The following is a 21,668-nucleotide window of genomic DNA, read 5'->3' as shown; positions in this document are numbered from 1 at the left end:
TCTTTCAAATTCGCTTTATTAGAAACAAGAGTTACAAGTGGCTGACCGGGAAGTGATGTCACCGTAGCTCCGCCCTCACGTCTCTTTGGTGTCCCATCGCATGCCTGGAGCTTGCCTGGGGGGAGATGGCCGTCACCCCCTGGGGACTCTCGGGGCTCCGTGCCAGAACCCGTAGGGGGTCGTGACCTTGGGCAGGTGCGGCGAGGGACATTTGGCACCGACCTTCTCGGTCCTGGCCATCGAGCGGCGGGAAAGCAGGGACGGGCGGGAGGTCTCTCGGTCACAACGCCCGTGGTGGGCGCGCAGTCCGTTCCTGTTCGCGGGGGAGGACCGAGGGCGTGGCGAGGAGAGAAACGCGGACCGCGAGGTGGGATGGAGAATTCAGGGATGCGTTCCCGACTTGGCCGCTGACATGACAGCCACACAGAAATCACAGACGCTTCCTGTCTGGAGGCGACTAAACACGGCGCGTCCGCCTCAAGGAGATCGTTCGGACAGCCGGCCGGCTGATGATGCCCATCACGAGTGATGATGTGGGCGGGGCATCTAAAGGATCTCAAACCAGCCCCGCACCTCGCAGTGCACAATACTAAACAGGAAGTGTTGAAAAGAAGAGTAAATGTGGCGGCTTCATACAAAGTCTTTTACTGGAGCGACAAAGGAAGGGGCAGCTTAAAAACAACAGCAAAGAGTTGTCCCCCCCCTCCCACCCCACCGAAAAAAAAAAATTAAAAGTCGGGGCACAGCGCATGGCGGGCAAACGTGGTTCAGTCGCTGTCGGAGGCCACGGCCGAAGAGCACTTCCTCTTCCTCTTGGGCGCTTTGGGCTTGGAGTCTTCCTCCTCCTGAAGCACAAAACGGGAGGCGAGATCAACGTGGGAGGGTCGGGGGGGGTCGGCGGGCGAACCTACCGAGGCGCTGCTGGAGGCGCTCTCCTCCTCGTTGTTGTTGCTGGGCGGCGCGGCGCCCTTGCGCGACCTCGGCGACGTGGCGGCCGCCTTCCGGCGAGACTTGACGGGTTTGGCCTGCGAGTCCTCGTACTCTTCGGCCAAGGCGAACAGGTCGCTGAACCTGCACGGCCAGTCGCCCCGTCACCAGCGGCGCCTTTTTGGGGCGGGCGGGGGTCAACGTTTCTGGATGAACCGAAAATGCGCTTGGACTTTTAGGGGTCACTCCAATTTGACCTTGATTTTCAAAAAAAATGGGGGTGGGTGGGGGCGGGGGGGTTGTTCTTTCTTTTCACCGTTTGCTCTCGGATGACAAAATTCCCAACAGGAAGTCTCCTTATTGCATTTTGGAGGGACAAGTGGACGTCTGTCCGACGCTACGCTACCACTAGGTGGCGCCTTGCCATATGAGCCAGCCCACTACACTCCATCGGCATTTTGGGTTCATCCGGAAATTTCCCCAGAAAAGCAGCAGCCGGGCGCAGGCGCAGGCACGTACCTCATCTTGTGTCCTTCATCACAACTGGCCTGAACGTGCTGCAGGGCCTGAAGGATGGGCGTCTGGCTGAAGACTGAGCACACCAAAGGTCAAGAATTAGCACGGGTCAACGGAGCCCCGCGCGCGCGCGCGTGTGTACTGACAGCTGTTCTTCGTGTTGTTCAGGCTCAATCGGAGGTTGTCCAGATGTTCCAGGATCTGCTCTAGCGTCAACTGAGCCAGTTTGCTGCTCGAGCTGCGGAGACTGCACACACACACACACACACACGCACGCACTGATTGTAATGCGAAGACGGATAGTGTTTTGTTGTCATGGAAGCGTCATCCTCAGCATCTTCTGGAGTCACTCTTGATAGTCTTTCTTTGCGTGTGCGCCCCCTGCTGGACTGGAGGCTTTGCGCATGCTGGATGCGAGCCTCGCCGAGCGCACCTTTGCCTCTTTCTCGGTTGGTTGTTGTTCTTGATGAGTTGCGCCTTGATGTGCTCGGCCAGGGCGTCGTCGTGCTTGGACGCCCAGTGGCGCAGGAGGCTGGTGGTGAACTGGTCCTCGCTGTGGCAGGGCCTGCTCAGGACCATCTTCACCATCTCCTCGCTGGGCCTGATGCACAAACGCACGCACGGATGAGAGAGGCGCCGCCGCAAGGTTCGGCGGTCGCCGTTGCGGTGTTACTTTTCTCGCCGCAGCTGTAGCAGAAGGCAGGACAAGGCCTCGGGGTGCTCTGCACGAAAAAGGCAAACGCGCCAAAGGGGAAGGCGGCATCAGCGGGAGCGACATCCAACCAAGACCAGCGCGCGCTCGGATCGCTGGCGCCGGCTGCCGTCGTCGGAGTGACGATCGGGTCGCCGAGGAGGGCTACCTTTGTACTTGAGGTGCTGCAGGATGGGGATGATGGTCTCCAGAGGGATGCTGTGCGCCAGGAACAGCTGCCACGTGCTGTATTGCTCAAACGTCTCCCAGTCCAGAGACTGGACTGCCCGGGGGCGAGGGAAAAACAAAGTGTTTAAGAGGGCGCCCCCCCCCCCTGCCGTTTGCGTCAAGCGTGCGCGTGCGCTCACTCAGGATATTGAGAACGGAGTCTTTGCGGAACATGACCAGGTTCCCCATCATCACGTGACACATCAGCTCCTGCAACTGCACCGCACGCCCGCGTTAGTGCCCGGCGAAGCGGCCCGCCGCGTCCTCTCACCCACCTGAGTGGAATCGATGACGGCCACGATCATGTTGAGCAGCTCGCCACTCCTCAACGTCTCATCTGGAAACTGCAACCCGGCAGAGCTCAGAGTCGGCTGCCCACACCAACCCCCCCCCGACCCCCTACCCGCGAACGCGCGAACGTACCTCCGAGTAGATGGAGGGCGTCAGGTAGCAGAGCAAGCGCACGTCGTCCTCCTGACACGCCTTCATGTCCATCATCAGACACGTGTGAAGGTCTCCGAGCGCCGTGGCCTGCGCGAACGACTCGTACAGCATCATTTTGCCGTTGGCCGCTTTGCTGAGCGCGCGCACACACACACACACACACAATTGCACATTTAGACACGTTAGACACGTCACCCGGGCACGCTCGCTTCAATTCGCCTGCACTCGACGCGCAAGTCCAATCGCTGGCAAAGTTCCCGGCCGCAGATTTTGCTTCAACTCTTTGTCGAGTGCGGCCACGCGATTCGTCGGCTGTCATTTGGCGTCAAGGCGTCACCTGGCTTTGAGGTAGTAGAGCAAGTGGTAACCGATCTTGGGCTGCTTCTGGTAAAGCTCCGCCAGCATTTCCAGAAGAACGGCAAAGCCGCTGTTGTCCTCCTGCATGGTCACCAGGTTCCGGAAGACCAGACACACCGCCTTGCACACCGACTCCTCCAGCGATCTGAGGCAGGCGTGCAGCTGACGAGGAGCGCGCTGGGCGCGTGCGCGCGCACACGCGGCGGCGACCGGCGGCCGCTCTTACTCGTCAGTGATGTCTTCGGGGAGGACGTCTCCTCGGAAATGTTCCTTGAAGATCTCCGCCAGACACGACGCCAAGGCCGACATCTGCTCCGTGTCAAAGTCCTCCTGCAACATGCGCGGCGGGCCTGTGGTTTAAACCTGTGCGTGCGCGCGCGTGCGTGGGTGCGCGTGCGTGCGCGCTGACCTCCAGGATGAGGTCCACGATGTCCTGCATGACTTCACACTGCGTCTCCGTGTCACTGGGAGCAATTGGCACAATTAACCGATTCCGAGCAATGGACCGAAAGTCACAACTTGGGCGTCCGTGTCGACCTCTGACCTTGACTTCTGCAGCTGGACGACCTTGTCCTTCATGGTGTCCTCCAGTTGGTCGAGCCAGGGTGTGATGTCAGCGGGCTCTTCCACCACAGCCTCTCTGATTGGATGAAATCTGAACTCCTGCTTCTTTCCTGCGCACACACACACACGCACACGAGCTAACGTGAATATAAATTACGAATCGAATCATTGGGAAGACGATCGAGATGATGACCTTTGCTGTTGACTTCCTCCTCATCATCACTGAAGGTTGCTTCTGTGTTGTCGTAGCAACCTTCCTCCTTGTCCATCATGTGTTCCATCTCCATGGACGCCATCTCCTCCATTTTCACTACACACACACACACACACACACAGTTTGTGCGGCATCCGAGTGAGTGCGTACGTGCGTGCGTGCCAGCGTGTGTGGGCGCACCTTCCATGGGCGGCGAGGGGGCGCTGCAAAACTCTGGAAATCTTTCCCTGAGCATGGAGCGAAGTTCTCTGTCCAATTTTGGATTGTCAAACAGCGGCGCCAAGTGGCTGCAGGAGCACATGACCTTTTAACCCCCAGCCCCACACAAGGAATTCGCCACGCGCGTGCGCGGGTCTTACGCTAGCACTCGCTTCTCCATGATGAACGTGAGCGAGTTGAAGACGCCCTGACGGACCTGAACTTCCAACGGAGGGAAGAAGTGCGGGATGATCTGAGGGTGGAGGAGGAAATTATTTTTATTTATTATATTATGTTATTCCGGGACGTTCGCGGCGGCAAAGCGACACGGGGGAGGAGGCGGAGTCTCACCCGACACATGAAGTCGAGGAGCGTGGCCGTGATGGCGGGGTGGGGCTTCATGGAATGATGCATCACCAAGATGGCTGGCTCTGCGTGGCGCCGCAGGCGCTTTTGTTACGAGTCATCGAGCAAGTCCAGTTGACGTGCGAGCGAGCGAGCGTATCACCTATGTTCATGATGCTGTCCTTATCCGGGTTGAAGAAGAGCCAATCATAGAAGAGCGCCAGCTTGGCGTTGGAGGCGGCCACGTTGGACTGCGCAAAGGCATTTGGGGTGAGAAGGCGGAAGGCTTACGGCGGCTCAGCGCGCTTACCGTGCAGGTGGTGAGCAGCCAGCCGATGATGGCCCAGCGCGGCAGGATGTCGGAGCTCAGGACCTCGTTGGACGGGTGGACCACGCCGCAGATGTAGCGGATCAGGTCGCAGCGCAGCGACTGGCTCTCGGCCATGGACAAGTACTGCCGCTGGAACCAGTCCTGGTAGCGCTTCTGCTGCCCGAAGCGCACCTGCGCGCACGGAAGAGAGAGCGAGGGGGTGCGGGGCCAGGCGGGCGGGGAAGCCGGCTGCGGCGGCCTGACCTCGCCGCCGCGGGAACTCGCCGCTTCTTACCCTGGAGGTCATGAACAGGAGCTTGGTCTCCATGTCGGGGGTCAGACGACACGCCAGGAACTTTCTGGAAGTCCGCGCCGTGAGCAGCTGCAAAACACCTGACGCGTACACACACACACACACACACATACACACACACTCGTGATCCAGAGCGTTGCCACGGAGACGAGCACAGACAGGGCGGCGGTCTTACCGGTGAACTGCGGACTGAGGACTTGAGGGTTGTGGAGCAGGTCTCTCCAAAGAAGATCCATCTCAGGGATCCGGGCCACGTTCTGCAGCAGGCGCACCAAATCTCGGCCGATGATCACGCACTCCAAGAACTGTGCAAAGCGGGGGGAGGAGGGGCGGCTTGAAGGAGGCGAGCCTTGTTGTCGCAGCGCCGCCGCCGCGCTCCTCACCTTCTCCCGCAGCATCCCGATGCAAAAGTCCACTTCCTTCTGGCGCAGAGGAAGCAGGTTGGGGGCGCCGTGGTCCACGATGAGGCGCAGGTACGTGTACACCGACATGGCGATCAGCATCCCACTTTTCAAAAGCCACTCCCTGCGCACGCGCGCACACACAGGCTTGACAAGACGCTTTGGAATAGGGCTCATTTGCATGTGTGTCATACTTCTGCTCCAGCAGGATGTCCAGGACGCTCTCAGCCAACCACAAGTTCTTTGTGGACACATCTCCGCCTGCATGCATGCAGTGACGTGAGCATTTTGTGCGAGTGTGTGTGTGTGTGTGTGTTTGTGTGTGTGTGTGTGTGTGTCCGACCTGCAATCTGCTTGAGCAAAGTCATGACAACGCCATCAGCTGCCATCACACCACTTTTCACCAGCTCTCGCACAAACCACACCAACTGTATGCCCGCACACACATTTCAGCACCAGCCTCCTCCTGGATACACACGCGCGTGTGCCAGTTTACCTGCTTTCTGGGGACGTCCTGGAGCTTGAGGAACTTTTCCATTAAGATCTGGTTGATCTTCACCAGGACCACATTCATTCCATCTCTGTTCACCAGAGTCAGGTCCCTGTAACACTGCACATGCACACACACACACGCCCAAGAGTTGTCGTGGTGATGTCACACATGACGGCAATGCGTGAGTGCGTGCATTGTTACCCTCTGGGCCTGAGCTGGCTCGGCGAGAAGCAAAGCGAAGAGTCCAAGGCAAACCTCCTCGTGCTGCTGCTGGCCTTTACACGCCTGGACAACAACGACATTTCCACCAGTCGGCTGCGATTGCATTTCAATTGCCTTCACGTCAGAGTTTTACTTGATGTGAACCGTTTTGTTAAGCGCTTTGTTACAGCTGCAGCTGTTGTGAAAGCGCTATTTATATCAGGATGTATTGTATTGTACTGCGAACTGGAAATTGGTCTGTTTTGTTGACGAAACGAAACCCTCCCCAACAATTTGGCAATAGTACACAAGATGTGGTTCTCGTCGAGCTTTTTGAAAGGCCGCTTTGCACTCAGACACAGCTTTGCCATCATCGAGGAACGAGCGAGCGAGCCATTTATTTCTAAGCATCTGTTAGTCCTGGCTGCTCTGTTGCTCTCCTCAGCTCGGGAGGAGTGAGCAGTGAGGAGCTTGCAAAGAACAAATGAGATGGAGTCGGCCTCCTTGTCTGCCTCGTGTGTGTGTGTTTTGCACCTGATGACGTCATGAACTTACACAGGCGGTCAGAGCGTCGTTGGCTTCTCTCTCTGAAAGGCCATTGGTCATCGAGTGAACCACCCCGACGCAACGCTCCAGTTTCTGCACACCCACATAAACAAAAAGTGAGCAGGCGTCGCGTGCGCAGTTCCGATTAAACTTGTGCGATTGTCTACCGGATCCAAGTGAAAAGGTACAGAGACGCGGGCTAAGCTAGGGAGTGTCTATGCTAATGAGCCCGCGGGTCCCTGTGAGGTTTTGCGAGAAGAGGAGAGCGAACGTCGAGCGAGCCGTCGGCGGCGGGTTTACCTCCTCCAGTTCGTCTTTGGCGTCCAGCTGCGTGGACACCAGCAGGCGGCCCTGCGCCTTGTTCTTGGCCGATACAGCTTCCATCTGCGGCGGCTGCTTCGCTTCGCCTTCCACGCCGAAAACGCAGGCGCCGGAAGAGCGCGCGTGGAAGTGGCGCAAAGGTTGTTTTGTTTTTTATTTTGTCACACTTCCACTCGAGGAGCTTTCCTCCTGTCCCGCTCCGTGCCACTGTTCCACTTCAGGAAGAGAACGGACATTACTTCCGGCCTTGCCGCCAATCACTGTCCCGACGCGTCGGAGTGACGCGATTATCGCCCAATCAGGCCAGGAGGGGGCGGTGTGGGGTGTCCTTCTGGCTGAGCCGCAGCCAATCAACGATTTGGGCTGGAAACCTTGACGTCCACTTCAAGAAATTCCTTGTGATACGGCGAAGCAAATAAATATTCTCTTTTTAAATCATATTTAATAAGAGCATTAACATGGCAGCAACAACGTACAGCAAGAAAAGACGTATGATTGTACACAAAACCAAGGCCATGTTGTAGTGTGGTGTGAGCTGAGGAGGTGACGAGCACTGGACATGTGTTGTTGGAGAGCCAAAAGACACTTGTTTAAGCGTGTGTGTTCGTGTGTTCAACCAAGTTTAAAAATAGGCGGGGATCCTCTCTACGTCGCTGACTCGTGGCACATTACAATAAAGTAGCTCTTCCTCTCTATCGGACAAAATCCATTGAGCGTGCAAATGTGCGTCAGAACCGTTTAGGCAAGAAAGTTTGAGCGACGATTATCGTGTTACGTCGCGTTTGTGTGGCGCGCGGGTGAATGTTTACCTCCTCTGACGTCGGTCGCGTGCTCCGCTTGACGTTCCCACCGGCAAAACAAAAGCTGAATAAAAGATGTGAAAACAAAGCTCCTCGGCGACGCGTCGAAGTGACGTCATTTGCTCGCCCTCGATACTCGTGCGCGCGCCGGCACCAGTATCCAACCGCAACGAGCCGAGCAAGCCGGAAACGCTGTCAACCTTCACAATAAAAGCGCTACCTCCAGATTTGAGAAAAAAATTCAGCGACAACTTATTCCAGGATCGCGCTGCTCAATTTGAAAGAATTGTGTTCTATTGCAATCACCTCTCGTCAAGGCCCCAGTTGTCAGTCCTTCACGGTTTCTCCTCCGAATGAATTGATTCAAACATGATAGATTTGAGGCAAGATGTGACTTTTTCGACAACATCAAGGCTCCCTCCATGAACCACGACGGACGGTGTCTGCTGCCTTATGAAAGAAGAACACACATCCAGTCTTTGTGGTATCGGGCTGTAAACCAGATTCCCAATGACAGCTTTATTCATTGGGACAAGAGGACGTTTCATGCATTTAATAGCGGAGAAGAGAGACCCGGTGGTGGCCGATTGGGTAGCATCAGGGCGGCCCGCGCCCTCGGGTCCGGGAGTTCCTGCCAAAACGAAAGCCAAATCCGCCTTTCTCTCGGCTGACGCTCTGAAGGCCGCCCAGGATGGAGGTGAGGGCCTCACCGGGTGGGCCGCCGCCGTCGCCGCCCTGGTTGGCGTTTTTTCTCGCCCGCCTCTGGAGCTCCGCCTCTTCTCCCGGCCAGGCCCCCCATACCTCTGAGGAGAGGGAAGAAGAAGAAGCGAGCTCCAGGGAGTTGGAGAGCCGGAAGGACGGCGAGGGCAGCCGCAGGAGCCCCACGGCGGGAGGCTCAGGCCCACATCCGGGGTGCGGCGTCACGCTGCGGGGGACCGGCAGCAGAAGCATAAGGGAGAGGAGGGCCAGCTGGGAGCTGCCCGCAGACGTAAGCGCCTTCATCTGAAATGCAAGCGCGCACATCAGGACCACTGCCCACACAACCGAGCAGGCAAATACAGGCGCAGGCTCAGACATTTGAATTGGAAGTCAAACATCTGGAACAAGTACCGACTGCACCCACAGGGAAACTTTTCAAGACTCCAATTGCTATCTTTTGAACGATTGGGGCTCGCAGGTTCAAAACCAACAAGACGCAAGGATGCGATGAGGCTGACGTCTCGTTTCCGTTGGAATAGATAAAGCTTCCTTACCGTCATGGGCTCGGCTCGGTGCAGCGGCGGCGTTCTCCGGCGCCGGCCTGCCGACCCTTTTTAAAGGCGATCTGCCACAGGAGGTCAACGGTGGGCGTCACCCCCCGCCCCGCTGACGCACGCTGGCGAGCCTTTTGAGCCATTTTGGTTGCAGGCGCCTCCCAACGAGCACTCTTTGGCCTAATTAGCGGCTTGATTTGCGTTGGTGGCGAGACGGCAACTCATTAACATGCTCGTCAGCACAAAAACATCTCCAAGACGCCCAGCAGGCACAACAAGGCTTTGCCCTTCCAAATGTCCTTGCGGGTGGCCCGGCTCGAAGATGGCCACTGCGCTGGGAATGAGCGACTCATTTCCCGATAGAAGCCATGAGCCTGTATGGCGGAGGGCTCATCGAAAATCCCGTCGCGGTGGTTGGTGACTCAAGAGTCGGCAAATCCTTGTGAACCCAGCGACGGAGTTCCAAGTCATTCGCTTATCGGCAAAGTGCGTTGGGACTGATACACTTGAGGGCGCGTCGGAAGGATCTTCGGTCCGGCGGCCAAGTCAAGGCAAAGTTCTCAACCTCACAATGCTTCGATTGGCAAAGCCGACCAGTCAAAAGCCAAGTCCAAAACACGTGAGCGCCGCTTTTCACTTCGCGGCTTCCAGAAGAAGGTAAAAGCGCGACTGCGTCCATCGGGTCTGACAAACTTTCCTTTGGGAGTCAAATTTCCCCACTACTGAATGAGTTGGGCTGCGTCATCAAACAAGCGTTCTGATTGGCTTATGTGGTCACATGATCACAATGAGAGCAGGGACAAACCACACCGACAAACAGCAATGATGGCGACGCGCATCCTTTATTTGTTTGACGTTAGAGCTGCGGGGATGCAGTTGTCGTGTCCGAGACCCGACGTCATCAGGGAAGCGTCGGTTGGGGGGGGTGGGGGTTGGGGGGGTGAGACGGGGCCAAAATGTCCCCTTTGACACGGCAAACGGAGCAGTCACCTGGTTGGCTGGCTGGGCGGGGCCAAGAAATGATCCACCCCATTGTCACATGACTTTATTGGGAAAACACAAAGTTGGCAATTTGAAGGATTTCGAGGACACGGGCTGGGTTGGGCGGTCAGCGTCCAGTGCTCGCGCCGCCGCATGGCCGCCTCACGTGCATTGGGTGCCGCGGATGCGTCGGGCCAGCTGGAGGTCGCGGGGAAACAGGGTGACACGCTTGGCGTGGATGGCACAAAGGTTGGCGTCGGAGAACAACATCACCAAAAAGGCCTCGGCCGCCTGCAAGGATCCCAACACGCCGTCAACACGCAAGCGAACGATGCACACTCTTTTTGTTTCATGGGTTCGGGTGGAGCTGGGTATCAGGAAGACACTTCAAAGCAAAGACTCGGGCTCAAAGTGTCATTCAGTGGCATGCTTTTGATGTGGCTACTGTGTGGTTCCATCAAGCAAACTGATGTGGAAGGGAATTTGGAGCGCTGAGCAGCTGCGCGGGTACCACCAAGATGGCGGCCTAAGTGTGACCTTTGGGCCCCTTGGGCAACCTTACCTCCTGAAGCGCCATCAGAGCGAAGACTTGCCACCGGAGGGCACCTCTGTCGTAAGCCTGGCACACTTCACGAACCTGTGGGGTGGATTTTGCACATGAGGCGATAAACCAAGAAGCTAACTCGTGAGCCGACGACACCTCACCAGGCGAGAGAAGGGCGCCTTTCTGAAGAGAAGCTCGGTGCTCTTCTGGTACTTGCGGATCTCCATCAGGGCCTTGGTGCCCGGGCGGTACCTTCGCCTCCTGGGCGACGGCCCTGCAAACATAAAAACCTGTTTTACAAGCCGTCGTCGGGACAGGATGGGACGGCGGAGAGGCTGGCTCACCGGCCCCGGAAGGGCCTGGCTGCGGCGACGACGGCGGGCGGTGCCCGCGGGGGGTAGCCGCGGGCGACGGCGGCGGGCGGCGCTGCGGGTGGCTGGCTTTCCTCCGGCTGGACGAGGAGTCGTGGCGCATGACGCCGCCCGCAAACACGCAAACCCTGCCGCGACCACAAATCGCACACTGGTCACGCGACACATGAATGACAACAACACCCAAGACACCTTGCCACTCCGTTACAAGTAGTATTAATCAGGGGTGTAGTGGGCGTGGCTACGCCGTCCACCCACTTCTCCCGACGCCACATTCAATTTCAATCACGCTGTCTGCGGGTGATTGAAATGTTTGTTGATCATTGTTCTAATGCGAGTTATGCTTAATAACGTTGGCCTGTGATTATTTTGGAGTAGTAAAACATTAAATTTAACGTTCGTTTAACTGGTGTTGTGGCCTATGATTGATGTTCTGAATGTATATATAGAACATCCCAGAATCGCATACACCCACTTAAAAAAATCCACACTACAATACTACTAGTACTAAAATAATAAATCAGGAAGTACAGTAAGATTTTTTTCTTCCCCCTGTCAGCTGAACGGCCCAGTGGTTGGCATACCTGTCAATCTCGGTACGATTCCCCTTACAAAGCAACAAAAAAACCTACAACGGTTTACCGCGCATGCGCACAACGCTGTTTATCAATCCGACCGTACGCAGTGATGAAAAAAATATATATACGATTGAGGATTACTTTTGCTGGTTAGCCGTGACAATAGTAGCGATCTACGACGGCATTGTGGTTGGCTACCAGCAAGGGAGACGATCTGGATTTGAGCCAAAATGGTCTTTGTGAGATCGGTTTGTACAATAGTTTTTTTTCGCCCCGTATAAAAGTCAAGTCAACAGTATTTATAGAGCAATACACGTCGTACATGATGATTTGAAATGATTAATAAACGTACAAGTTGACAGGTATACCCATACCTGTAAACGAGGGCAGTTTCTCAGTAGTCGAATGTAGTTCTGCGAGTACGCTGAAATGTCTTCGGTGCTCGGCCCAAAGAAGGAACTTCCGAGTTGTCGTTCTTTGATCTCGTGTCGTCCGTTTCGTGGACTCGCCGCGGTTCTTGAATTTACCAGGACGTGCGCCGAGAAGTTGCCAAGTCCGAGCAGATTGGCAAAAAGCAACTTTAAATGCCAAGTCGAGTAGAAAGCCAGTCCAAATTCAAATGTCGCATCGCTCAGCATTCGGCCAATCAGCGTTCAGCAGTGAAATTTAGGAGGCGGGACTAAGCATCCGGGCGCGCTCGTAATTCCTACCTGCGCCACAGGACCGGGCGGGGGGCAAAGGAGATGCCGCCGCCCCAAAGAGAAAACCACTTTCGTGTCAAAATCATGTGACGTACCGTGCGGGCAAAAACTCAAATTCAACAACCACAGCAGCCATTGAAACGCGAACACAACCTTGTCCCCCCCCCCCCAAAAGGGACACTTCCGGCTTGTGGAAACTTCATAGCAACTGGCGAGTTTTGATTGGGTCTGGACCTCGAATGTTTCCTGTTAGGGGGATGGAGGAAAGAAACTGTACCTGTACCTGGACTGTACTTCCCGGTACAAAGAGACACTCCGGGCCGCCAGTAGAGGGCGCTCAAGCTTTAATTCGACCGAACGGGTAAACGGGAAGTGACGAGCGGACAAGGCCTTTTAAGGACGTCAAAAACAAACATGAAAACAACTTTTCTCGCCAAAGACCAAATGCAAAAAATAAAAATAATAAAATAAATATTTACATATCACTATGTACAAACATTAAATACAAGTAGAACCCCCCCTCATCAGCATGCTTTCATGTGGGGACACCAAGCGTCCTCCGTTTGCGCGCTTCAGACGCCCTCGGACTGACTGAGGAGGTATTCGGCGCGGGGACGCGGCGGTTGATGCTGGTGGCGTCCTCGCAGGGCCGAGTGATTGGAGGCGGCAGCGTGCGGCGGGGACGTCGGCGGCGGGTCCCGCCGCGAGGGGGGCACGGACGACGACTTGATGGGGACGGTGCGTGTGTTCATCACCTCGCAGTCCACCTGCATCATGAGTTCGTAGCCATGCGACGCGTTGTACAGGCTCTCTAGTGGCCGGGGGCAAAGCAAAACAGCGGGAATGATAGCACGTCAAGATGACATTCGACAACAAATTAGATTGTCAAAGAGATTCAAGAATATTTTGAAGATGGGAGTGGGGGGGGTCATTTTAAGAGATTCCAGTTCCATTTCAATCAGGAAAACCCAATACACTGGTCAACAGCAAATTTGAATTGTAGTCAGCTTTTATGCATCCCCGATTTCAAAAACGTCTTCACTTTTTAATTGAGCTCATCGGGTTTGGCAAGATTTTCCCTTTTTTTTTTTAAGTTTGACCTTGTGACCTTTCAGAAAATAATTTTGACCTGATGCTGCATCGAAGGCTGGTAAAGACTACCAAATACATTATTGCATCTGTTATCATTATTATGATGAACGACGTTCGGGACGGAAGCGCAGATGTTTGTACATTTTGGGGCAAGAGGTTTGGCGCTTACCGTTGACCGACATGGCAGGCATGACGAGCGACATCTTGGGCCGGCGCGTCTTGTTGTGACTGATGGCGGGCAGCAGCAGGTGGTCCTGCGGCCATGCGACAAGCGTGAAAAAGCGGACGAGGGAGCGTCCGGGGGGGGGGGGGGGGGGGCAGCGAGCCGGCCGGGTCAGCCACACCCACCCGTCTGAAGGACACCACGTAGAAGGTGTCCTCGCGCCGGTCGATCGAGTCCAGGAAGTCGCCGTAGGTCAACTCGGGCCCGGGAAGCAGCTGCAGCTGACTGCGAGAGAGCGTTTGCGTGCGTGTGCGGGCACAAGAGTCAGCCGAGGGAAGAAAGGAGGCGGTATGGGCTCTGCTTGATTTCGCACCTTTCAATGGAGCGGTGAGTCTGGATGGGCAGGTATCGCGACACGTTGGCCTTCCTCAGCTGGGCCCGCTGTCGGACAGACGCACACGATGCTCTCAGAGGTCGCGTGGACGGCCGCCGGCGGTCCGGCAAGAGGAGCTAACCCACCTGAGCCATTTTGGCCTTCTTGACTTTCCCGCCTGACTTCTTGTGGTTGATCTGATGGCGCTGAACCCAGCCGCGAAGTTCTGCCGCCAGCCTGCAAATAAAACAAATATTCCCCCCCCCCCCCGCAAAGAACGTTTAACCAAAGGCAGGCGGCATAGAAATTACGCAGACCCCATTTGAGGAAACAATTCTTTTTTTAGTTGTTGTTTATCCATTTTCAATCTGTGTTTTTTTTTGGGGGGGCGGGGGCAACGTTTGGAGTTGCCACCAAGATTCCCCAATCGCATCGACTGCATTTTGAGTCCACCCTGAACGTCACGCGACGTGGCTGACCTGAGTGACTCCGAGCGGTTGAACTGCGGGCAGTGGGCGTGGCTAAAGTATCCTTCCAGGCGGCGCAGCAGGTTGCTCTCCTCCTTGGCCGCGCCAAAGGCCGAACTGGCGTTCCTGCACCGGAAGGTCAACGTCGGATGAGCGGCGGGGTCACGGGTCAAGAGCTGAGGGGCCGGACGGGTCGTCACCTGAACGGTAAAGATTCCGCCGCAAAAGTTTCCAGCTCTCCGCCATCGTCCGGCGCGACGCCGGCGGGGACTTCCTGGCGCCGCGTCACCCGCTCTGCCGTTTCCATCTCCAGGAGCCGCCGACCCGTCAAGGATCTGGCGCCGTCGCCAAAGCCCGCCGTCAACTTCCTGTCCAAGATGCTGCGGGCGGGACAAATTTTGAGGTGACGGCGCATCTAGCGACTAGAAGTCCCCCCGTTCGGTGGCGTTACCTGACCGGTCCCAAGCTGAAGGTCACAAAGAGAAAGACGGCCATGACGCACACGGCTCGTTTACCCCCGGGAGACTCGCCGCCCTGCTACAAACGGATAGGGAAGTTGCATCACGCCTTGCCGGATTGAAAGGCAAAGAGCAGGCGGCGGCGACGGTGGCGCACCCGGCCAGCCTCCAGCCTTTGGCGGAGCTCCTGGTTCTCACGACGGAGTCTTTGGTTCTCCTGCTGAGCCTCCTTCAGCTGGAGCTCCAAGTTGTGCACGTACTCCTTCTTCTTCTTGCGCGACTGACAGGCGGACTCGCGGTTCTTGATCATCCTCTGCTGCCGCTTCAGAACTTTCATCTGCGACACCAGCCACGCCGGAAACTTCAGCATTCCCAAAAATGCCCCCCCCCCCCCCGCATTGCTGCCGTCAACTCCAAATTTCCCATGCGGAGGATTATTTGATCCAACTCACGTCGACGTCGTTGGGGCCGTTGCCGGGCAACGTGGCGCTGGCCGGGACGATGGGCTTGGTGGCGGCGGGCGAGACGGCGTGCTCCATCTTGACCACGGTGGGGGCCGACGCCAGGCACACCACTGCAAACATCGTCCGCACGTCACAAAGCGCAATCTGGGCGAGCGGTGGCGGCGCCTTCTTTGAGGCACGATGAGAAGAAACTGCAATTGCACATCCGCTCCAATAGTTAGCAGTAGTGCGCTCATTGTCCCCGCATGCGCGGGGAGGAGTTCAGTTTGAGCCGTGTTCTGGCCGCGTGGGACTGCGCGAGTTCTGTCCGTTTTCATGAGCACGCCGCTCAATTTTTTTGCCTGATCGAAGATGATGGTTTTTTTTTTTCCATCAATTTGGTTTGCGTCGTTTTGCCACTTGCTGGCAATCACCTCACCGGGTCGCGCCGGCTCCATGGCGGGAAGGCCACGCAGGAGCAGGGCCTTGGCGGGCACGGCGGCCAGGCACAAGGGGCGTGGCTGGAGGGGCGGTTTGGCGGCCAGGGTGCTCGTCTTCAGCGCCGGGACCACTGAGAACGCACAAGCGGGTCCTGCGGCGTCAAACAAAGCCGCCTTTTTACAACGCAAGAGCAGTTGACCGGATGACATCATCAAGCGCACCTGTCGCCTGCGTTCGGATGGACGTCACCACGGCGGGAAGCCGCGGCGCCACGCCGGGCGTCAACGTGGCCGCGGCGAGATCGGGCGGGGGGGACATCACGTCTCCAAATGCGTAGGGAGGCGTCGGGGGGTTCTCACCTTTCATGGGAACCTGCGAGACGGAAAAAAAAACGGCAGTGAAACCGGGAGAAAGCCGAAGGGTGAAGAATGGCTCGCGGCGTCTCGGACGGTCGTCGGACCCACCGCGGGATCAGGAGGAGCCGCCCCTGCCGCCACCGACCGCTCGGCCTCGGACGACCACACGGGGGACGCCGGCTCGGCTTTCACCTGCAACACTGCGCGCACGTGCAAACCTGCGTTGTCAAATTGCTGTTGCCGTGACAACCCAGGCACTCAAATTCACACTGTCGCGACAACGGTCAAACGGGCATTGCCGTGACAACCGTGACACGCATCCCAATGTGGGAAAAAAAAATGGACAAAGCTCCTTCGGCTCAGCTGAGATGCTTTGGACGTTGCTTTGCGCGCTGACGCCACCTGCCAGCAAAGTTTGCGTGTTTGGTTGACAATGCAAAGTGGCGGTAAGACGTTTGCTCACCTGCCGGCCGATCGTCGGGCATGCATCGCCATGGACACGAGGAGGCTTCGCCATCCAGCGGCTGGGCCAGATCGTCGTCCAACTGGCGGGGGGGTTTGGGGGGGGGGGGGGTTAGAAAGACAGGAGGTCTCGTGCGGTGCATGTATGTGTCCTGACTCCACATGAGAGCGGCCTCCAGATCTAAGGCAGGTTAAGCGGCGCTGTTAACGTACCAAAGTGTCATACTCGGGGGCCAGGCCCAGTTGTTTGTCATCATCCTCCACGCCGTCGCAGCGATACAAACACGCGTCTGAAACACACACACACACACACACACATACGTTTTAAGACAACAAAACCCCACGTTTCGCTCCGGTCCGCTGTCCAATCTCACCGTGCCGCAACACACCCGATTCAAACAATTGGCTCATCAGCAAGCTCTGAGGGAACTAGATAAGCGATTCTGAGCATAGTCGGTGGAAAACAATTCTTGGCATTAAACTTCCATTTACTGAAGAATTTTGGAGGGTTCCCCGAAAAGTAAATAAATTCAATTCTTTGTGAAATTTGGCTATTTAAGCATCGGTTCAGTTGCCATCTCCAACGAATCACAGAAGTCCACTGAATCGATTTTTTGTTTTGTACAACCAGAACAACTGGCAAACTTGAATGCGCCAGCTGGTCATGGTTTTTAAACTGCACTTGTGTAGACTGCCGTGCTCCGCCCCTCCCCCTCTCGACTCAGTTTTCATCTTTCAATCTTTGAAATTACTCGTTTTATTTTAATTCTGAGGATTTTATGAACACAGTGATGACTGGGCCGCAAACTTCCGTGGAATGTCGCGTTTCAACGCTCTTGGCGTGATTTCTCTAGTCACAGCGGGAGAACCGAGCAATAATATTTCTCGCTTTGCTAGTACTGTTGCATCATCGTCATTATCATCAGCGTCGTCATAGTCACGGTCTTGGTCGTCACACACGGTCAAGTTCCTGGTGGACAACTCGAGAAGAGACAACCGCGTCGGTGTGTTTCGCTTCGCTCGGCTCTAAGCGGAAGCGACGGCTACGAGCGTGCCGCTCGGGGTACCTAATCAAGTGGCCATATCCGGGTTGGAAGCACAAGGCCGCGTGCAACGCATCCGTGACGTCAGATTAAAGGCAGCGTGCAAAAAACAAGTGTGACGACGTCAATAAGAATGAAACGTGACGTTTGACGTCGCCGGAAGGGCGGAAAGTGTGCGCGCGTGTGTATGTATGGGGGCGGGGGGGAACAAAAAGACAAAAGTGACAATGGTCGGAAGGGAGGTGTCCAATGTGGAATCGCGTCGAACGCCTAGCGCCTAACGACTCACCCCAATCTTCGCTGGTGAGCAGATTGTCGGCAAAGAATCGCCCGACGTCCGAGTCGCACAGCATGTCCAGACTCATCGCGCAGCGGGAGCAGCAATTTGTTGGGAATTATTTCAGGCGTGTTATCCCTTTGTTGCGGGCGCGCCACGGCTCTTTCATCTCAGCTCGTCTCCACCTTTTGCGACCTTCTCATCCTGACGCGACGCTCAGCTGGTCCGAATTTGCTTCGACACTCGCCTGGACGAAAGCGACGAGGAAATGTCCTCCACGGGAAGCTCCGCCCATCCAGCGCTCATAAACCGAGATCACGGTGATTGACAGGCCCAGTCGCCAATGACGCCAGCAAGCAGTGGTGACGTCAGGCAGCAGGAAGTCATCGCTTTTGATCGACGGGAAGAAAGCACGGACAGCGTTCACATTTACGACACCTTCTTGAACTCGCTCAGCCAATGACGTTCGACCAAAATCCTATCGCGTGCTCGAAACGTGCTCTTCCTGCCATAACATCCCGTGAAAACAAACAAGACAAAAATGAAGAAATCAAACATAAAGAGACACAACCGAGAATTTACCCAAGCATCACGTTTCGACTTTCCATATTAAATTTTTGGGGGGCAGTTTGAAGTCGAAGTGATGCCTCAAACATCTGAGCGGTTCTTTTCTTCGATAAGCAAGAATGAAAATGTGCTTCAGACGGACGTCAAAAATACGTATTTACACAAATCACCAGTGGAACAATTTTACGTTTGGCAATATACAAATTTATATTCGTCTTTTCTTTGACTTCCCCAGCGAAAACAATCAAATCACACTCGGCCGAGACAGGGTGGAGAGTTTGGAGTAATGAGAGCGGTCCCGAAACAAATTCACCTCGCTGTTGTTTTGGGAGGCCTGGATGATGTACTTGTCCCCAGACTCAGAGCTCCAGCAAGTCTTGGCGCTCAGGGCGCTTGTCGGCGTCGTGAGCCACAGCGGCGGCGACGTGCGCCTTCATGTGAGCCTCCAGCGAGCGTTTCTCCTGGTAGCGCTTTTGGCATATGCGGCAAACGTGCGGCTTCTCGCCCGAGTGCGTCAGCATGTGCCTCTTGAGGTCCACCTTCTGCACAAAGCTCTTGTCGCAGGCGTGGCAAGCAAAGACCTTGTCCTTCCGATGGAAGCGCTCGTGCGTCTCCAGCGAGATCTTTTGGCGGAAGCTCTTCCCGCACAGGCTGCAGACGAAGGCCTTCTCGCCCGTGTGGATCTTGGCGTGCGCGTCCAGGTTCCCCACCTGCCGGAAGGTCTTGCCGCACACCCGGCAGGCGTAGGGCTTCTCGCCCGTGTGGATCCTCTTGTGCACGTGCAGGTGCTGGCTCATGGTGAACTTCTTGCCGCACTCGTCGCAGCCGTGGACTCGCGGCCTGCCCCCCGTGTGCCGCTTCAGGTGCCGCTTCAGCGCCGCCTTCTCCGTGAAGGTCTTCCCACAGAACTCGCAGATGAAGGGCTGGCGATCCGAAGCACCCCTGCACGCCGACGCCGGCGAACTCTTGGGGAAGGGCCGGTCACGCGAGCCACGGACGCGCTTCTCCCCGCGGTCCTGAACGCGGTCCTTAACGCCGTCCTGGATCTGCTCCTCAATGGCGCCCCCACCGCGGCCCTGACCCTCAACCTGCAGACCCATCGGGGCCGTGGGCACGGGGACCTCCGGGGGCCCACTGGGCCGGTGGCTCTGAGCATTCTGCCGGCACAGGTGGAGTTGCCGGTGCGTTTCCTGCGCTCGGGCGGAGAGAAACTTTTTTCCGCAGGCGTCACAGGTCCTGTTGCTGTCGCGGTGCGTCTGCAGGTGGGGCCGCAGGTCCTCGCCGCAGGTGGCGCGGACGCCACAGAGGCCGCATGCGGGCTCTGCGTCATCGGCGTGGTTGTCCACGTGCCTCATCAAAAAGCCTTTTCTGCCAAACGACTTGCCGCACACTCGGCATCGGTGCGGCTTGCCGCCGACATCTCTTGGCCCATCGTGGGCGGGGAAGCCGGTGGGGCGATCCCGTTCCGACGTAGCGGGTTCAACCTCTGTGTAATTTACATCTGTAAGGAAAAGGGCACCAGTGATTAGCAATGTGACAATTGGCCACCATCTTTGGGGGCAATTTCCCCAAAACATTGATGCCCAGGCATATGAAATGCCCCACAAATTGTCCGAAACAGAAGTTCCTAATGGACAACGAACGCACATGAGCTATTCGCTAAAGGAGACATCTTGAGAAACGATCAAGCTTGACTTTTCCTGCCCTATAGACTGTGGTGTAATTGTGTACAGCAGGCATGTCCAAAGTCCGGCCCGGGGGCCAAATCCGGCCCACGGTCGAATTTCATCGGGCCCTCGGCCCCTGTCATAAAATCTGTGCCGTCTGGCCCGCAGGTTGGGCGCAATGGAACACGTGTTGCATTGACTGAGGTCTCGTAGACTGGTGAGTGATGTTTCATAGAGTACTGCTTCCCTCTAGTGGCTAAATGAGTAATGGCATTCACTAAATGAGTAATAGCATTTAGGCACTAGAGGGCATCACTCACAAGTTAACGTGTTTATATTGACTGATATGTCATATTTCAAATGATCCTTGCAGTTGTGGATATGTGTATTGCTTGTTCATTTCCCTGTTGTTCGAGTCAAAGGTTTTGTGACTATTGAAAAGTCATGGTGATACATTTTATGTTTCAAATCAATCAATTTGCACTCAGGAGACTTCTGTTTAAGAAAAAGTCAAGTGAATAAGCAGTTGCATGTGATATACCTGTTTCAAATGAACCAAAAGAAATTCTTAAGATTGTTGAAATTAAAATAAAAATGGAAACAGACTGGCTTACTAAAATTTGTTGAACAATATTGTTGTTCAATGTAAAGAATGTCAGCCAAGGTCGGCCCCCCGAAAATTTACCACATAAAATCTGGCCCCCTTGGCAAAAAGTTTGGACACCCCTGGTGTACAGCATGACGATAGAGTCGCGGGGCGACTACGTCATGGGGGTGCGTCGAGAGCGGGAGACGAGAGAGTGACTGGAGAGAGAATACATGCTTCGGGAAAGATCAATAAAAGTTATCCACGTTAACACGACAGCTGGACTCACGTGTGCCTGACTTGATAACACGACATAGACGATTACCCCCCCCCCCCCCCCCCGCCACAAGAAACTTTCTCTGTGATAACTCATGAGATTTTGAAAATGGGCCGCATTTTGACAGGTTGTGATTTGTCGGCGAATGCGGTCACGTTCGAGTAAGCGCAAACGCGAAGGACTCGCTCACACCGACCAGCTCCCGTTCCCGCGGCCACCGCCTGATACTCGCTGAAGATTCGCTCGACAGCGGCGGCGACGGCGTCCATCACCATCCGCCTGAGCCGACGGTCACCCGAGCTGGGCCGCTCCTGCAGTAGCCGTACGACGCGTTCGGCCGCCGCCGAAAGTTGTCGCTCGACGGCCGCCCTCAGGCTCTTCTCTCGGTCTCGGCCGCCCGGCTCCGGCCGCCGCCGAACGAGGCCTTGCTTTTCCTTGTCCTCGTCCGCCATTTGCACCACAAAGCAAACGAAACGTAAACATGGGAGACTTCCGCGTTGCCTTGGTCACCTGACATGAACGCATGCGCAGTACGCCGGCCGACGTCCCTTTGGTTTGTTCAAACGCGGCTATATTTTCCAGAAACATTTGTGTTTTTTTAAACCTAGTAGCCTGTTTTATTTTATTGCATTATTTTCATGTGTTTGATTCACACCATTGTCTCATGGAGAGAGAATTCCATTGAACCATGAAAACGAC

General features: G+C 55.8%; 5 protein-coding genes across 9 annotated transcripts; all 5 read right to left on the bottom strand.

Annotated features, from left to right (window-relative positions):
• Positions 1-629: 629 nt before the first annotated feature.
• ints3 (integrator complex subunit 3) lies at positions 630-8,040 on the bottom strand. 2 transcript variants are annotated; one of them, XM_052069827.1, is made up of 30 exons: positions 7,879-8,040; positions 7,049-7,464; positions 6,758-6,841; positions 6,203-6,286; positions 6,005-6,118; positions 5,852-5,936; positions 5,703-5,769; positions 5,491-5,632; positions 5,283-5,412; positions 5,090-5,187; positions 4,795-4,986; positions 4,648-4,735; positions 4,491-4,570; positions 4,301-4,392; positions 4,122-4,228; positions 3,921-4,037; positions 3,708-3,837; positions 3,573-3,627; positions 3,390-3,493; positions 3,144-3,308; positions 2,786-2,939; positions 2,638-2,706; positions 2,503-2,578; positions 2,304-2,417; positions 2,117-2,165; positions 1,877-2,044; positions 1,590-1,690; positions 1,447-1,519; positions 912-1,071; positions 630-845 (listed from the first exon to the last, which is right to left on the bottom strand). In XM_052069827.1, the coding sequence occupies exons 2-30, from the start codon at positions 7,130-7,132 to the stop codon at positions 768-770; spliced, it is 3,060 nt and encodes a 1,019-aa protein (XP_051925787.1). In that variant the 5' UTR covers positions 7,133-7,464; positions 7,879-8,040; the 3' UTR covers positions 630-767. The 2 variants fall into 2 exon arrangements, with proteins under 2 accessions (XP_051925787.1, XP_051925788.1); XM_052069828.1 differs by having other exon boundaries at positions 2,503-2,572.
• A 307-nt stretch (positions 8,041-8,347) lies between these two features.
• qrfp (pyroglutamylated RFamide peptide) lies at positions 8,348-9,911 on the bottom strand. The gene is made up of 2 exons (XM_052069897.1): positions 9,123-9,911; positions 8,348-8,871 (listed from the first exon to the last, which is right to left on the bottom strand). Exons 1-2 carry the CDS (start codon positions 9,126-9,128, stop codon positions 8,467-8,469), a joined length of 411 nt encoding a protein of 136 aa, XP_051925857.1. The 5' UTR covers positions 9,129-9,911; the 3' UTR covers positions 8,348-8,466.
• Positions 9,912-9,945: 34 nt separating this feature from the next.
• Positions 9,946-12,661, bottom strand: LOC127603549 (uncharacterized). 2 transcript variants are annotated; one of them, XM_052069896.1, is made up of 5 exons: positions 12,581-12,661; positions 10,992-11,146; positions 10,809-10,921; positions 10,666-10,740; positions 9,946-10,394 (listed from the first exon to the last, which is right to left on the bottom strand). In XM_052069896.1, exons 2-5 carry the CDS (start codon positions 11,119-11,121, stop codon positions 10,266-10,268), a joined length of 447 nt encoding a protein of 148 aa, XP_051925856.1. In that variant the 5' UTR covers positions 11,122-11,146; positions 12,581-12,661; the 3' UTR covers positions 9,946-10,265. The 2 variants fall into 2 exon arrangements, with proteins under 2 accessions (XP_051925856.1, XP_051925855.1); XM_052069895.1 differs by lacking the exon at positions 12,581-12,661 and adding an exon at positions 11,971-12,372.
• atf6b (activating transcription factor 6 beta) lies at positions 12,625-18,163 on the bottom strand. 2 transcript variants are annotated; one of them, XM_052069857.1, is made up of 16 exons: positions 17,885-18,163; positions 16,766-16,842; positions 16,554-16,635; positions 16,199-16,290; positions 15,956-16,106; positions 15,733-15,864; positions 15,303-15,424; positions 15,008-15,187; positions 14,844-14,926; positions 14,593-14,772; positions 14,405-14,518; positions 14,072-14,162; positions 13,926-13,993; positions 13,738-13,837; positions 13,559-13,643; positions 12,625-13,108 (listed from the first exon to the last, which is right to left on the bottom strand). In XM_052069857.1, exons 1-16 carry the CDS (start codon positions 17,958-17,960, stop codon positions 12,870-12,872), a joined length of 1,872 nt encoding a protein of 623 aa, XP_051925817.1. In that variant the 5' UTR covers positions 17,961-18,163; the 3' UTR covers positions 12,625-12,869. The 2 variants fall into 2 exon arrangements, with proteins under 2 accessions (XP_051925817.1, XP_051925816.1); XM_052069856.1 differs by having other exon boundaries at positions 14,844-14,929; positions 17,885-18,162.
• A 76-nt stretch (positions 18,164-18,239) lies between these two features.
• LOC127603529 (gastrula zinc finger protein XlCGF57.1-like) lies at positions 18,240-21,495 on the bottom strand. 2 transcript variants are annotated; one of them, XM_052069862.1, is made up of 3 exons: positions 21,166-21,495; positions 18,753-19,940; positions 18,240-18,377 (listed from the first exon to the last, which is right to left on the bottom strand). In XM_052069862.1, the coding sequence occupies exons 1-2, from the start codon at positions 21,419-21,421 to the stop codon at positions 18,799-18,801; spliced, it is 1,398 nt and encodes a 465-aa protein (XP_051925822.1). In that variant the 5' UTR covers positions 21,422-21,495; the 3' UTR covers positions 18,240-18,377; positions 18,753-18,798. The 2 variants fall into 2 exon arrangements, with proteins under 2 accessions (XP_051925822.1, XP_051925821.1); XM_052069861.1 differs by lacking the exon at positions 18,240-18,377 and having other exon boundaries at positions 18,430-19,940; positions 21,166-21,494.
• Between the last annotated feature and the right edge of the window lie 173 nt (positions 21,496-21,668).

The sequence above is a fragment of the Hippocampus zosterae genome, chromosome 7 (genome assembly GCF_025434085.1).
Source record: "Hippocampus zosterae strain Florida chromosome 7, ASM2543408v3, whole genome shotgun sequence".
NCBI lineage: Eukaryota > Metazoa > Chordata > Actinopteri > Syngnathiformes > Syngnathidae > Hippocampus > Hippocampus zosterae.
The sequence above is the reverse complement of the archived record's forward strand: the minus strand, read 5'-3'. Positions and strand labels throughout refer to the sequence as shown.